This window comes from Mobula hypostoma, chromosome 1 (assembly GCF_963921235.1).
Source record: "Mobula hypostoma chromosome 1, sMobHyp1.1, whole genome shotgun sequence".
NCBI classification, from domain to species: domain Eukaryota; kingdom Metazoa; phylum Chordata; class Chondrichthyes; order Myliobatiformes; family Myliobatidae; genus Mobula; species Mobula hypostoma.
The window spans coordinates 237,464,195-237,481,190 of record NC_086097.1 but is presented as its reverse complement, the minus strand read 5'-3'; the positions used below and the strand labels follow the sequence as shown (position 1 = coordinate 237,481,190).

At 39.0% G+C, this 16,996-nt stretch overlaps 1 protein-coding gene across 1 annotated transcript in view; it reads left to right on the top strand.

The window, feature by feature from the left end:
- Nucleotides 1–16,996, top strand: part of csmd3b (CUB and Sushi multiple domains 3b) — a 2,345,756-nt gene that overhangs the window by 1,812,686 nt on the left and 516,074 nt on the right. The window contains exons 19-21 of the mRNA XM_063066157.1: nucleotides 9,218–9,334; nucleotides 13,104–13,319; nucleotides 15,269–15,457. Of these exons, the coding sequence (XP_062922227.1) occupies nucleotides 9,218–9,334; nucleotides 13,104–13,319; nucleotides 15,269–15,457 (522 nt within the window). The remainder of the gene's footprint in view (nucleotides 1–9,217; nucleotides 9,335–13,103; nucleotides 13,320–15,268; nucleotides 15,458–16,996) is intronic.

The window sequence follows — 16,996 nt, the reverse complement described above, 5'->3', positions numbered from 1 at the left end:
TACAGTAAGTATACGTCATCATCATCATCATCATCAGGTGCCATGCCCAGATTGAGCTTTGATTGCCATGGCCCACACTCTCCTGTTTCAGGTCAAGTGGATCAATTCATTGGCATTCATTTCCAGTTCTCTGGCTGCTGACTCCATCATCATTTATCTTTGCTTTCCTCTTTCTTTCTTCCCCTCAATCTTTCCCATAATTACCGTGCATTCTAACTCCTCTTTCCTAATCACATGTCCAATGTAGTCACATTGCCTTTTCATGATCTCATACATTATTTCACTTTTTGTGTTTGCTCTGTTCATGACATCCTCATTAGATTTTTGTTTCGTCCATGATATCCTTTGCATCCGCCTCAAAAAACATATCTTTGCTGCTTCAGTTCATTTCCTCATGTTACTAGATATTGTCCAACATTCTGAGCCATATAACATAACTGGATAAATGTAACATTTCAGTGTTCGGAGGCCGATTATCATGCCTAATTTTGTGTTGGTCAGTATATTCTTCATTCTCGTAAAGGTGACTTTTGGCATCCCTATTCTTTTTTGATGTCCATGTCACACCTGCCATCTGATGTCACCCAGCTTCCTAAGCAGCAAAAGTTCTGTACTTGTTTTATGACTTCCCCGTTTATTCTCAGCCTGCAGATAGGATTCTCCTTCTTTTTCGATATCACCATACATTCTGTCTTTTTGCAATTGATAGATAGACCCATTTTTGCACTTTCTTCAACAACTGTATCAATTAACTTTTGTAGTTCTTCCTCCATACTTGCAATTAACACAGTGTCATCCGCATATCTAAAATTATTAATGATTTCACCGCCAACTTTGATTCCCAAGATGTCTCTTATTTTTTGTAATATTGTTTCACTGTACACATTAAACTAATCAGGGGAGAAAACACCCCCTTGTCTAACGCCTCTCTTGATTTTTGTAAACTGACGCATTTCTCCATCTATTCTGACAGTGGCAGTTTGTTCCCAGTACAGATTTCTGATTAGGCACAGGTCTGTCAAATCTAGATCTAGAGTTTCCTGTAATATTTTGAATAACTTATTGTGCTTCACTTTATCAAATGCTTTTGTGTAGTCGATAAAACAAACAAATCTTTTGGCAGTTGAATACCTCCTTCTGATAGTATCCTTAACATCAATATCACATTTCTTGTACCTTCATCTTTCACAAAACCACATTGTTCTTTACCTGTTTCAGCTTGTATCTTACTTTTAGCTCTTGTCATCAAAATTCTTAGAAGTATCTTACGAAGAGTGATAAATACTGATTTTTTCATCTCTTCTGGTATTATTCCAGTCTCATAAATGTCATTGATTAAATCAATGTTTTCCAATTCCATAATCTTCAAGGGCGATAATTTGTTCTATTACTAATTCATCAGGACCTGCTGCCTTTCCTTTCTTCATCTTATTTATTGCACTACGAACTGTGTACTTGGACCTGTGTACCCAGTATACTTACCCGTTCTGAAGTCCGCAGTCAGTTCTTTGGTCTTACTGATGTTGGGTACAAGGTTGTTGCTCTGACACCACTAAAGTAACTGATGTATCTCATTCCCGTACGCCCCCTCGTCACTGTCTGAAATTCTGCCAACAATGGTTTTGTCATCAGCAAATTCATAGATGGCATTTGAGCTGTGCCTAGCCACACAGTCATGAGTGTAGAGAGATTAGAGCAGAGGGCTATGCACACATCTCCGAGGTATTTCACATGAAACCTTGAAATGGATGGGCTACAGCAACAGAAGACCATGGACGTACATTCAGTGGCCACTGAGTGTATACAAAACTATGATTAGATAACCATAATCAATAAATTAACAGATGGGAAATTTAAATTTTTTTAATTAACTAAATCTGAAATACAAAACCAGCAATATTGATGATGATCAAAATTTTTCTGGAAGTACATCTTGCCAGGAGTTTGCAACCTGTTTTTTTTATGCCATACACCCCTACCATTAACCAGAGACTCCTGGATGGCTACATGGAGCTTAGAAAAATAGAGGGCTATGGGTAAATCCTCGGTAGTTCTAAGGTAGGGACATGTTCGGCACAGCGTTGTGAGACGAAGGGCCTGTATTGTTCTGTGTGTTTTCTATGCTTCTATGTTTCTATGAACCCAGGTTGGGAACCCCTGCGTCTTGCCCACAAATGTTCTGTGAGAAATATGCTTGTTCACCCATTTTGGCAAAATGTGATCTCAGAGTTAAGCCAATATGTTTTCCTCTTAACTGCCTTGAAAAGCCATAGGAGAGTCCATTCATGTGATCTACAATGAGCAGTAAATGCTGCTCTTGCCTGTGGTATAAATGTCCCATGAACAATAAAGGCCTTTCTTTCCTAACCTGAACAGCAATTATCTAATTGTTGTTTCAAAGATGAACAAAGTATACAGTCAGTGGGTTTAAACTAGTATGGTTCATAAAATTCACCATTGAAGAAAGCAACTACTTTTACCTGAAGGAGGACCAGCCTCAGTTCTTTCTTTATAGGTTAGCACAATCTCTTCTTGACTAAGCATATACTGTTGATACCTACATGTACTGGTAATAAATTGAGAAAATGAATGAAGCTTGCATATCGACCATAAGTCATAGGAGAGGAATTAGGCCATTTGGCCCACTTCTCTGCCATTCCATTGTGGCTGACTTACTATCCCTTTCAATGCCACTCACCTGCCTTCGCCCTGTAACCTTTGATGCCCTTACTAATTAAGAAAATATCAATCTCTGCTTTAAACATACCCAATATTATTGACCTCCACAGCTCTCTGTGGCAATGAATTCCACAGATTCACCATCCTCTGGATAAGGAATTTCCTCTTCATCCCTGCTCTAAATGGACGTCCCTCTATTTTGAAGCTGTGCCCTTTGGTCCTAGACTCTCCCATTACAGGAAACATCCTCTCCACATTTCTATTATCTATCTCATAAGTGACCATTCATGCATTGCTGAATTCCCTTAGCTTCACCCTGCTTTGCATTTCCTGGATCTTCTGATGTGTTGTCTCATTATTAATCAATTGGAATGCACTCCTTCTACACAAGTCATCAACTTTCATCTTCTCCCTTTCCTTTGGTGATCACTAGAACATTTTTAAAAATGTATTCCAAAATGTTGTGTTGAAAGATTAAGTGCATAAGGACCAAGTGAACAGGTAACTGTTTGCATGCCTTGCAAAACAGTTGAGAAACTAATTAAACCTCTGTCATTTCTATAAAAACATGAAGTCTTAATTTGCCTTCTGCTGTCTTTCAGCCATGCTTTGCATATTGCAGTAGTTCTAGGAAGTTGATTCAGGGCATTACTGAAAATAATTCCCTCTGGTTCATTCATTAATTACAGTTCAGAAGATCCTCTGGCGACTTGAAGCGTATAATGTTGAATAAATGATTGGAAGTTCATCACATATTCGGCATCTTTTTTAAATAGCTAATTCTAGCTTTCCATCTGTTATATACAGTATAACAAATATCACTTTATGATATTGTTTCATGTCTGGTCTTTCGATTCCTAATACAAGAAGGAGAAGAGTTATACAGCTCTCATTACATGGACATGCAGTTCAATGCTATGAGTGATTATGCAGAAAGTTTGGTTAATAACTCATCTCCTTCTACCTTAGGCCACAAACTTATCAATCATCCCTGCTGTGGACACTTTCTGGAAGTCCAAAATCCATATGCTCCACAACTGCTGGACTAAGTGTGTAAATGTAGGAGGGGACTATGTTGAAAAATACATGTGCTAGGTTTTCTAAAATTAACTCCTTTTACCTTAGGCCATGAACTTATCAATCGCCACTTGTAGTCTAAATTACACTTCTTAGTAATTCTTAACAAAAGAAACTCTGTTAAGCCAGTTGTCCAATATTCCCTTTCATTTCTTTGTGTCAGTTTCTTTGTTTAAATCTTTTGAACAAGGCATTTTGAAATCTTGAATATATTGTAAAATGCTGAACTAGGGAAACACACACAAAATGCTGGAGAAACTCAGCAGGCGAGGCAGCGTCTATGGAAAAGAGTAAACAGTCGACATTTTGGGTCGAGACCCTTCATCGTGATGGAAGTTCAAAATGTCGGCGTTTGCTGTTTTCCATAGATAGTGCCTGACCTGTGGAGTTCCTCCAGCATTTTGTGTGTTCTGTTGGATTCTAGTACCTGCAGATTTTCTCGTGTTTGTGCTGAACTAGGGTAATGTAGTGATTGGCACAATACTCTACAGTATAGGTGACTCAGGTCCCTGGAGCGTAGAAGAATGAGGGGAGATTTGATAGAGGTATATAAAATTATGATGGGTATAGATAGAGTGAATGCAAGCAGGCTTTTTCCACTGAGGCAAGGGGAGAAAAAAACCAGAGGACATGGGTTAAGGGTGAGGGGGGAAAAGTTTAAAGGGAACATTAGGGGGGGCTTCTTCACACAGAGAGTGATGGGAGTATGGAATGAGCTGCCAGACGAGGTGGTAAATGCAGATTCTTTTTTAACACTTAAGAATAAATTGGACAGATACATGGATGGGAGGTGTATGGAGGGATATGGTCCGTGTGCAGGTCAGTGGGACTAGGCAGAAAATGGTTCGGCACAGCCAAGAAGGGCCAAAGGGCCTGTTTCTGTGCTGTAATTTCTATGGTTCTATGGTTCTATGGTACAGCGTTAAAAGTCCGTCAGTATCCTGGGACAGAGGTGAACTTTCTTCACGCTCTGCAGGAAATAAAGGTGCTTTTGCGCCTTTTTGATTAGGTTGGAGGAGTTCAGGGACCAGGTGAGATCCTCCGAAATGTGGACACCAAGGAATTTGAAGCTTGATACACGCTCCACTACAATTCCGTTGATGTAGATGGTGACGTGAGTGTGACTCCTAGCATGCCTGAAGTCCACAATGATCTCCTTGGTCTTCGGGTGTTAAGGGCTACTGACTGTAAAGAGCTTATACATTCTCCACATGATCGCGTGGGTTTTGTCTGGGTTCTCCAACACACATTCCAAAAGCATGGGGTTAGTAAGTTTCTAGGCATGCCATGTGTTGGTGCTGGAAGCATTGTGACACTTACAGGCTACCCCAACAAAATGGTTGCTGATTGGATTTGATGCAAATGATGCATTTCTGTATGTTTCGATATACATGTGGCAAATAAAGTTGACCTTCATCAAGGTTTCAAAACAAGGAAATATATTTACATCTTTTCTTTATCCAGACAGAATCCTTATTTCGACAGGAAAATTCTTAAATAGTGTCAGATTAGAGTATTTTGGTACTTAGAGTAACATGCACAAAACGCTGGAGGAACTCAGCAGGTCAGGCAACACGTGTCGACATCTTGGGCCAAGGCTCTTCACCAGGACTAATGTTAGTATTCAAAAGGACCTGGCTGATCTTGTACACAAATCATTGCATGTTTACTTGTAGGCTCAGATAGAAATTAGAAGAGTCAATGAAATGTTGGCTCTAACTGCAAGAGGATTTGGTTGCTATACTCATCTTGCTACAATGCATAGTGCCCAGGTGAGATTGCACCTGTAGGTTTGAACTCTGCCCCTAAGGAGGGAGATAATTGTGATAGAGAGGGTGTTGTGAAAGTTCACCAGAATGAATTACGGAATGGGGAATGTGTCATCTGAAGAGAGATTAGGCAAATTAGCATTTCACATTGTCAAGCTTTGAAGAATGGATGGGGATTTCACTGAAATATGCAAAAATTTTCACAACAGCATAGAAGTGGGGATTGTACCTCCCTTGTCTGAGGTACAAAACTAGAGGTTACAGTTCTTAAACATGAGGTTGGCCAATCAGGACAGGGATGAGCAGACATTTCTTTATTCAGATGAGAGTAAATCTTTTGAATTCACTATCTAAGAGAGGTAGGAAAGCCCAGTCACTGAATATATGATGAGATTGATTGATATTTTGATGTTAAGAGAATCAAGGGGTATGTTTTTAACGCAGGAAGAGCACTGAGATTGAAGATCAGTCATGATTTTGTTGACTAACAGAGTACATAAGAGAGACTGTCTACTCATGTTTATTTTATATTTGTACATTCCTAATGAGCCGTATAATTCAAGATTAAAATTGTCAGAATATGAATTTCAGATATTATTTGAAAGTTAGAAGTAATTTAAGTTATCAAGTCATTACGTTAACATTTGCCAACTATTTTGGAAACACTCGTGTGATTATATAAACATGACCTTTGTAATGAAGAAGAGGGTGGTGAACAGATGCCTCTGGATTAAAATGACTGCTCTTTTGATCATTCTTCATAAACCAGACAGCAGAAGGCTGCATAATTTCAAAGTCTGATGACATCCTAAAACATGAAAGAAGGGAAAAATTGAGAAAATACCAGTCTGGTAAATTAGACAGTCTTCTGGCAGAATTTTTTTTTCTCATTCAAGATTCAAAATTCACGATTATTTATTGTCATTCTTCAGTATCCAAATGTAAAGGAGAACAAAGTGATTGTTACTCCAGATCCAATACAGCAAAAAAAAATTAAAACCCAAAAAAACACAATAAATGGTAATATAAAAGCTATCCTATTAAACACAATGTACAAATAACTGTTATATACATAAGCTGATTGTATATACATGCCAGGTGATATATATGCAGTGGGGTGGAGTGGGTTAATGGGTGGCAGTGTTAATCAACCTGATGGGTTGGGGGAAATAACTGTTTTTGAGTCGGATGGTCCGGGCATGGATGAAATGTAGACTCTTCCCTGATGGGAGTGGGATCATTCATGATATTGCTGCCCTTTTTCTGGCTCCTATCTGTATACGCGTCCTTGATGGCAGGTAAGCAGGTAGGTAATGCATTGGTCAGTTTTAACGACTCGTAGTCAAGCCCTCCTGTCTGCCGTAGTGCAATTTCGGTACCACATAGTGATGCAACAAGTTAGGATGCTCTCAGCTGCGTATCTGTAGAAGGTCATGAGAATTGGTGTGCATAGACCAGCTCTCTCAGCCTCCTCAGAAAGTAGAGGCTGAATTTATCCATGTTTTGGGCACGTGGCCAAGAGGTTAAGGCATTCGTCTAGTTACCTCAAGGTCGCTAGTTCGAGCCTCAGCTGTGGCAGCGTGTTTGTGCCCTTGAGCAAGGCACTTAATCATACATTGCTCTAGTGTCTGTGTGAGGAGTGGCGCCCCACACAGACTTCCAATCTGCGCCTTGTAAGGCATGAAAATGCCCGACGCAGGCCTCTCATGGTCTGAGTCGACGTTCCCTCCCCTCATGTGGATAAAAGAGAGCCGATACATTTTAGGAAGGCAATGCAACTGTGAGAAGTTCAGTTTTAAAATGTAAGAGAAACACAGAATACAACCAAAAACCTCTGTAGATAGCAAGGAAATTAGAAAAGGCGGAGAGCCATACAGAAACTGGTCAAGCTGAGTGCTCTTCTGAAAGCTGGAAAACAGAGAAATTGTTTAATAGATGTGTTTCAAATTATGAGGAGTGTGGTTTAGAATATTTAGGGAAATTTGATTTGCAATTACATTTTAACCAATGGATGCCAGTTTTTTAAATGTTGGTGAAGATTAAGAGGAAGCATTCTTTTTCTTGCAGTAAATTGTTGGGTTCCAAAATCCACTGTTTGAAGTGTGGTGAAAGGAACTTAATTATAAAAGTAACTTGAAAATTTCCTGTGAACAAATACGTATCAAAAGTTTGTTCAGAGCCACAAAGGTCAATATTTAATATCACTGATCAAAACGGAACAAGATCTAGAAGCTTTTCTGCACTTCCTCTTTGATCATTAAGCCTAGTGCTCAGGATCAGTCTTACTGAAGGGTCTTGGCCCGAAACATCCACTGTACTCTTTTCCATAGATGCTGCCTGGCCTGCTGAGTTCCCCCACCATTTTGTGTGTGTTGTTAATCAAAGTTCAAGATTGTTTAATGTCATTTCCAGTACACAACTGTAAAGCAGAACAAAATATTTGTTACTCCAGATCCAATGCAGCACGAAAAAAAAGATAAGATAAAGAACACTACAATTAAAAAAACACAACAACTATATATACATAAGATATCTCGTATTCATAGATTGTATGTACATAAAGTAAAACTAGGTACAGGAGTGTCTGTACATAAGATGATACTGACAGCAGTGGTGGTGGGATTGGTTAGTGGGTGGAGCTGTTGATCGGTCTTACTGCATGGCAAAAGTAACTCTTTTTGTTTCTGGTGGTCCTGGCATGGATGCTACATAGTCTCCTTCCTTATGGGAGTGGGACAAGCAAGATGGGTGGAATCTTTTATGATATTTCTTACCTTTTTCCAGCATTTTTCTGCATATACTGTGTGTCCTTGATGGCAGATATTACTGGCCTACTGCCCTCCCATTTCACTGCCTATCATTACAGAAAAATTTTAAGAGTCCAAATCAAAGAATAGTTTTGGATTTTCCTTTTTGTATGTTCTATATTCTGAGGAGTTCTGAAGACACATCAGGCTGATAGGGCTAGAGTGGTACCATTTACAGTAATTACTGGAGCAATTTTCTGGGGATGATTTCTGTGCAGAATCAGTTATTAGGAAGGTGTGAGTGGACAGCTCACATTACATCTTTTTTGATGAAGAAAAATTACATGGGAAGTTAAGATTTGTACTCACCATTTTAACTGATTGAGACAGATTTTCCATGGAAGACTATAAAACATGTAAATGTAAACACTATTTCATTATTTTTACACTATTTATTCATATATATATATATATATTATAATTTATAGTGTATTTTATGTATTGCACTGTACAACAACCAAATTCATGATGTATGTCGGTGACAATAAACCTATTTCTGATTCTGCGTGCAACACACACACAAAACACTGGAGGTACTCAGCAGGCCAGACAGCATCCAATGATAAGAGTGAACAGTTGTCGTTTCGGGCCCTGATGAAGTGTCTTGGCCTGAAGCATTTACTATTTACTCTTTTCCATATATGCTGCCTGGCCTGTTCAGTTCCTCCTGCACTTTATGTGTGTTGCTTTGGATCTCCAGCGTCTGCAGATTTTCTCGTTTGTGATTCTGCGTGAACCACATGTTGATTTAATTAATTCAAGGCTATGATGGTGTTAACCCTTTTTTTGGATGCTTTTTGTTTATAACTATCTTTTCCCTGCAACCTATTACAAATACTAAAAACACTTTTTCCACTTACAATCACTTTTGGTTTCTCTTTATAGCACTATGCGGTGGAACTATTCGAGGACCCACAGGAACAATTTTATCACCTGGTTATCCTGATTTTTATCCAAATTCATTGAACTGTACCTGGACTGTGGAGGTCTCCCATGGTAAAGGTAATGCATAATATTTATTTGAATTTTTACTTCTTCTTTTCTCACTAAAATTTGCCTGATTGTACCCCATAATTTTTGACCAGTTTTATGTTGTCTGTTTTGTAATCATGAGCAAACTGTTATTAATAATTGCAGTTGTCTTAAAAAGATGCAGGGCAATTGATCCAAATGTGTGACATTAATCCAATCCCCATCACGATGGATTTATTTGAGAGACTGAGGAATTTTCATGAATTAATTGTCTCTATCCAATGTAATTAATTGTGTGGGGAAGGGTAATAGAGGATGTTGACTTGGGACAGAAGCAAGAACTGGAAGATTTTCCCCATCATAGCTAGAAGTTAACTCGAAATTGTTGCTTGGTGATATGGTATTATTTCTGCTAAAATATCGCAAGACCACCGTATAAGGAAGACACACATTCTGATTAAGAACTCAGTCAGCTCCATCATAGGCATAACCCTCCCCACCATCGAGGACATGGTCAAAAGGTGGGATCTTTCATTACGTACCCTCGCCAGCCAAGACATGCCCGCTTCTGCTAACTTTCATCAGGGAGGAGATACAGGAGCCAGAAGACCTACACTCAATGTTTTAGGTACAGCTTCTTCCCTTCCACCATCAGATTTCTGAATAGTCCATGAACCCATGAACATATTCCTCTTTTACACTATTTATTGATTGTAGCTAAATGCAATTTTATGTCTTACACCGTACTGCTGCCATAAAACAACAAATTTCAAGTGTTTGGTCATGATAATAAACCTGATTCTGATTCTTTACTTGTAGCAGATGATTACCCTGCCAGAGTAGTTACAACAGTTCCACTATCCAGAACTAACACTCATCTTTGAAGTAAATCTGTTTACATTAGACGGAAGGATAGATTCACTTGTAGTCTGAGCAAGGACATGCATAGCTTCATCATGACTTGAATGGCTTATATAAGATGACAGCGTATCCTATGAGGGAACCTGCAGAATGGACTTTAAGAGTTATGGATCTTAAGGTCCCCTGAGACTTTGAAGGACAATTATGGACATAAGAGTTTGGTTAACTTTGATACAGCAATGTAACCCATTTTGCTATTCATTTTTTCTATTATAAGATATGGATTTTACTTCACCTATGATGACCCTGTCTGTCTGTTTATTTTTATTCTGTTATTGGCAAAACAATAAAAATAAAGTTAAAAAAAAAGAAAAAGCCACACACGCAAGAATAATGGGAGAAAACTATTGGTTTAATAGACATGAAGGTGACAGCTAGAAGAAGTGAGAGGGAAGGGTGACATGAGGGCTGGCAGGTGTTAGGTGGGACCAGGTGAGGTGGGGGATGAAGTGCACATGGAGCTAATTGGGGGAGAGGAGCTGGTTTCAAGACTGGTGGATGATAGTTGGAACCAGGTGAGGTGGGGGATGAAGGACATATGGAGCTAATTGGGGGAGAGGGGCTGGTTCTGAGACTGGTGGGTGACAGATGCAAGTAGATAAGAATACAAAATCAGGCAGGTGGAGACAGGTAGATACATAGAACAGATAAATGGAACCAGACAAGAGAGAGATGAAAGCAGGTGGAACCAGATGGAGGGTAGACCAAGAGAGAAGAAACCCAAGTGGATACATCTGTACCTGATGCCAAATGGAATGCATGTTTCTGATGCTTGTTTTTGGGTGGTGGATTTAAAAGTTACAGACAATTCAAATTTTCTTCCTGTATTGTTGCTATTCTTTGTTATTTTTTCAGTGTTGTGTTTCATTGGGTTTAGACTTCTAAACTTTCATCCTGTGAAAAATTTCCATTACTAAAATAGATTTTTTATACCCTGAAATAATATAAAATTAGTCAAGATGAAGTTCAGGGATACTTACACCAGGTACACATGGTAAATTGCACCATACCATCATTAGTAGGGGCATATAAATATGGAGCTGGAGTAATGCGCTTGGTCCTTCAAGACAACTCAGTTATTTATAGCAGTATGGTTACCATCTATCAATATAAAGAACAAGTTAAATGCATACATAATGATTAATATTCATCTTCAAATTATATATTTGTAGATATAGAAGATAAAGATGGCTTTTTTTGCATTTTGCCAGATTTACACTCATCAAAGTGTTGGGTAATCCAACACCTTCTGAAAATTCCACATTAGATCGAAAGTAGTCACGTATCAGGCAATATACACATTTTTCAATGAGTTTATTGGGTGGTACCTAATAAAGGGACCATTGAGTGTATGTTCATGGTATTCCGCTGCTCAAGCCCATCCACTTCTAGGTTCGACATGTTATGCCTTCAGAGATGCTCTTCTGGGCGCCATTGTTGTAATGTGTAGTTATTTGAGTTATTGTCACCGTCCTGTCAGCTTGAACCAGTCTGTCCATTCTTCTCTCATTAACAAGCCATTTTTGCCCATAGAAATGCTACTCACTGGATGTTTTTGTTTGTTTTTCCACATGGTTCTCTGTGAACTCTTGAGAAGGGCTTCCAAACTTTTTTTATGCCATGGACAAATGCAATTAAGCAAGGTACCCGTGGACCCCAGATTGGCAGCCCCTGCTCCAGAGAGTGTCGTGCGTAAAAATCCCAGTAGGTCAGCAGTTTCCGAGACACTCAAACCACCCTGTCTGGCACCAACAATCATTCCACGGTCAAAGTCACTCACATTACATTTATTCCCCATTCAGATGTTTGGTCTGAACAACAGGTGAACTTTTTGCGCATCTCTGCATGCCTTTATGCATTGAGTTGCTGCCACATGATTGGCAGCTTAGATATTTGCATTAAAGAGCAGGTGTAAAAGTATATGTAATAAAGTGGCCACTAAGTGTAGAATAAAGAGGAGTGAGTACATTCCGCAGGATTACTCCAGAGTGCACTGTTACTGTGACATTATTACATTTTTGACTGCTGCGCAGAATCCTGCTGCTATTGCTTTTTCTGCTTCATCTCTCCAATCACTAAATTTATACTTTTGGATTACATGCTTGATGTTCAGTATTGTTAGCAAAGAAGTCATGCATGTAGGAGATAAAAGCTGGAAGGCACTGAACAGGTAGGACTGTTTCCCCAAACGTGCACTAGCATAATGTCCATGAATTCATTAGTGTCAACAGACACACAGTGAGAGCTAATCCAGCATGCATATGGCACATATTTACATAAACTATTCATTCCTCATGGTTTTAAAAAGCATGGTATTTTCTACAATTTTCCACTGCAAATACGTTCTATACTAGCTATAATTGATTCTTTCATTATCTATTTTGTTAATCCAAAGCATTTAGGCAGTAGAGTTTGTTGCAATGAAGAATAATCTTCCTGTGAAGAGTCAACCTCGCTTCACATTGGTTATTTGTCAGTCTTTACTTATGTATAGTAACACACACACTAAATGCTGGAGAAATCAGCAGGCCAGGCAGCATCTATGGAAAAGAGTAAACTGTCAATGTTTAGGACCAAAACTTTTCACCAGGACTGGAAAAGAAGGGGAAAAGTCTGGTTAATGTCATAGTCATAATCATAGCCATACTTTATTGATCCCGGGGGAAATTGGTTATTGGTTAATGTATAACTTTTTTAAAAAGTAAATTCCATTGTATTGTATTTCTATTGTAAATGCCTTCAAGAAAATGTATGTCAAGGAAGTACATGGTAATATATATATATGCTTTGATAATAAATTTTGCTTTGACCTTATCTTTGGATAGTGCAATGATTCCTGGCTGACTGTGATTTTAACCAGTCATTGTGTTACTTCCAGGTGTTCAGTTCACCTTTCACACATTTCATCTGGAAGATCATCATGACTATTTCCTAATCACAGAAAATGGTAGCTTTACTCATCCGCTAGCTCGGTTGACGGGCTCAGAACTGCTTGCGCCAATTAATGCTGGCCTGTATGGGAACTTTAAGGCTCAGCTACGCTTCATTTCAGACTTCTCAATATCATATGAAGGATTTAACATTACATTTTCAGGTAAGAAAATTGGCAAGGCTAGGGCTTCAATTTTCCAGTCTTTTTTTTAAATTTTAATTGCTTTAGGTGTATTTTGTATTTGGCACAACTTGAGATTTTTAACTTTTAATGAAAGGCCCAGTCAAAAATAATAATAAGGCATCCTTTAGTCTTGCAAGACCGTGGATCTGCACCTGGAAAGTCTTCACTCTCCAGGGCGTAGGCCTGGGCAAGGTTGTATGGAAGACCGGCAGTTGCCTATGCTGCAAGTCTCCCTCTCCACGACAACGATGTTGTCCAAGGGAAGGGCATTAGGACCCATACACCAGTGTCGTCGCAGAGCACTGAGTGATTAAGTGCCTTGCTCAAGGACACATCATGCTGCCTTGGCTGGAGCTCGAACTCACGACCTTCAGTCAAAAAATGCACTAGGTTTTGTCCTCGGTGAATTGTAGCCAGGTTAAAATTGTTCATGATAACATATCTGATCATAGTTGTGTTAAGATATTACCATTTATCATCATCTATGAAGTCAGAGTTGTCCTGTCATTGACCAGGCCATCCTTTGAAAAAGTATGGTTGTCTCCACGAACATTGTCAAATATGGACATGACATTCTTAATGCAGAGAGTGCATGGAAAATGCAAAGGGCTTGACAAATGAAGAGAAACAATTTTATCAAATAAGCCTTGAGGAAGGTAGTAGAGTGACTGTTCTGTATATGTATGTATTGTTTGATTAAGTATTCTTGTTCATTTAAGTAATTGATTACGAGTTATATGTAAAAATATGTTAATTGCGTACATCATTATGCTTTCACGTGATACATGCGTGCCTCACTTAAAGCAAATTCAAAATAGAACCATATTTCAGACTCCTCACATCTTCATTTTCATGAGTTTTAACAGCGACCATGGAATTCAATTCCTATTACTGTCGGTAAGGGGTTTGCATGGTCTGCCTGGAACCAAGTGGGTTTCCTCCAGATGCTTTGGTTTCCCCGCACATTCCAAAGATGTACAATACAGGTTAAGGTTAGTAAGGTGTGGATGTGCTACGTGATAGTGTGGCAGCACTTGCAGACTGCCCCCAGCAAACCCTCAAGACGGTGTTTGTCATTGACACAAACAGTTTACTTCTCTGTATGCTTTGATGTGCATGTGACAAATAGAGCTAATCCGCACTCTTTAAGGAATTTTCATCAATTAAACTGAAAAATTCAAACCATTCAAACTATTCGAATCGGCAAATGAACATTGTTGGAAATAAAGTAAATCTGTCAATAGATAACACAAATATGAAGTAAACAGATCACTGGAGAGTTGATTGCAATTTTAAAAATATTAAGAGTTTGAATTTTAAAATTTGTATCCTCTAGCCAGTATCCCCTTCCCTTCTTTGACTCTGTTACAATTGTAAATCAACTTCTTACCAGAGATCAATCCCAACAAGACATTTCCCACGTGCCACAGCAGCATATCAGGTCACGTGACACTGACACAACTTGGGGCATTAAAGTTTGGAGTTCAATTCCAGTGCCATCTGTAAAGAGTTTGTACGCCCTCCCCATGAATGCTTGAGTTTTCTCCAGGTGCTTCAGTTTCCTCCCACAATCCAAAGGCCTACCAGTTAGTAGGTTAATTGTCGCTCTGAATTGTCCTGGGATTAGGCTAGTGTTAAAAAGGTGGATTGCTGGGTGGTGCATCTCGTTGGAATAGAGCGGACTGTTCTGTTCTGTTTCTCCAAATAAAATGAAGTATTTTCTGCTTTTATTATTTAGTACAGCTGAGTGATGGATGTTTACATTTATGAAGGACTCTCTTCCTTGAGAACATTTTTAATGCCTTACACATTTGTGTGGTGACAATTTTGTATCATTTCTTAATGCATAGATTACTAAATGACAATAATAGAGGACTGCGTGTCCTCATAATCTAATCTAATTTATTTTACTTTATTTACATTGCCAGAATACAACTTGGAACCCTGTGAGGACCCTGGCAACCCACCATTTGGCAAACGTTTGGGAACATCCTTTGGTATTGGCGACTCGTTAGCATTTTCCTGCAGTCCTGGTTACCGCCTTGAAGGAGCATTCCAGATCACGTGCCTCGGAGGTGGTCGTCGTGTGTGGAGTGCACCTCTGCCAAGGTGTGTGGGTACGTGGTCAGCTGCTTTTGTTTGCTTGTACGTGTTTGTTGTTGTTTACAAAATCACAGTTAATAGCATGGAATTGACAATAAAATATTTAGTCATAACAATGTACATACTGGATTCAGAGGAGTAGATAGCATTGAGGTTTCAGTGGGATGGGGTTAGATATCCCTGTGAATGGTTGACTTATGTTCCAAAATTATTGACTGATCCTTAACAAACTCCATGCCACGTAGCTCCAACAGGACCGCAAACATGTCATAGGGTTTGGAGGCTTACGGACCTCAATGACCCTGAGCACGATGTTGGCTGGAGTCAGGGCTTTATGCTTTGGCTCTTGGTAGGGTCACCCATTCCAAACAGGTCAAGCCTAGAGGCCAGACTAAGAGTGGTCCACCAGTCCTCCAGGTTCAGGGGGGGGGGGGGGTTCAGCTCAGGGCTAACAATCCTGGCTGGTAAAACAAAACTGTTACGGAACCAACAGTGAAGAATCCTTCTACATCTGAGTACGATGGTATTCCTGAGTCTCCACCCGGGACTTGTAGTAAAAACTGAGCTACTGACTTGGTGAAGGAATCCCTGAACACCACCAGAGATAAAAGACCCTCTTTGCTGCCCTAAACAGCAGGGGCTTAACGGGCAGTAAAATAGGGGCCATACCATATAGATGAATGCGGACTAAATCGGAATTGATTAACCTCTGAGATCCAATAACCTGAAGCTAGAATAATAATGCTGTATAAACAAACACTAGGGATAAAAATCTACATTTTTCACTTGGAACCATGGAACTGAAAATAAACGTAATGAAACAAGCAATATGATAGGTGAAGCTAAAATCTTACTAAAATTCTTGATTTAAAATACAAATTCTAAGTAATCCATATTAAGAAAAAGTAATATAAATGTACAGTTTAAGAATATACTAATACAGCCTGTTGAATTTAAATAGTGAAAGTAGAGTATATTGGTGAAAATAATACTGATACTCTTCTACAAGTAATGATTATCCATAAAAGTGCAAATATAACATTCTTTCTCAGATTCAGATTCATTTATTTACCACGTTTACAACATACAGTGAAATGTATCCTTGGCATTAAAAACATTCACAGCCCAAGGATGTGCTGAGAGCAGCCTGCAAGTGTTGCCACACATTCTGGTGCCAATGCAGTGTGCCCACAATGCAATACAAGCAACAATAACAACGCAATAACTAAAGTTAAACAACAACAGCAAACCAGTCCCTGCCCATCCATCCACTCATAAAATGAGAAACAGGCCATGGATGGAAAAAGCATTTTTCTATCTGGTCACAGTTCAGACCGTTTGAAAATTTTTGGGGAACAAATGTTATTATAAGACTTTTCATTAAGTGGAGGTGAAAATAAAGCCTACAGAATCCAACAAAGTCTCATGTCCATGAAAGATCAATTCACTTTTTTATTTTGTTTTGATAAAGCATCAAAATGTCTGATTAGAGTCATTAGTAAATCGTATGAGTGTAACAAGGTGTACGATCATAAAGTGGAAATGAGAATGCA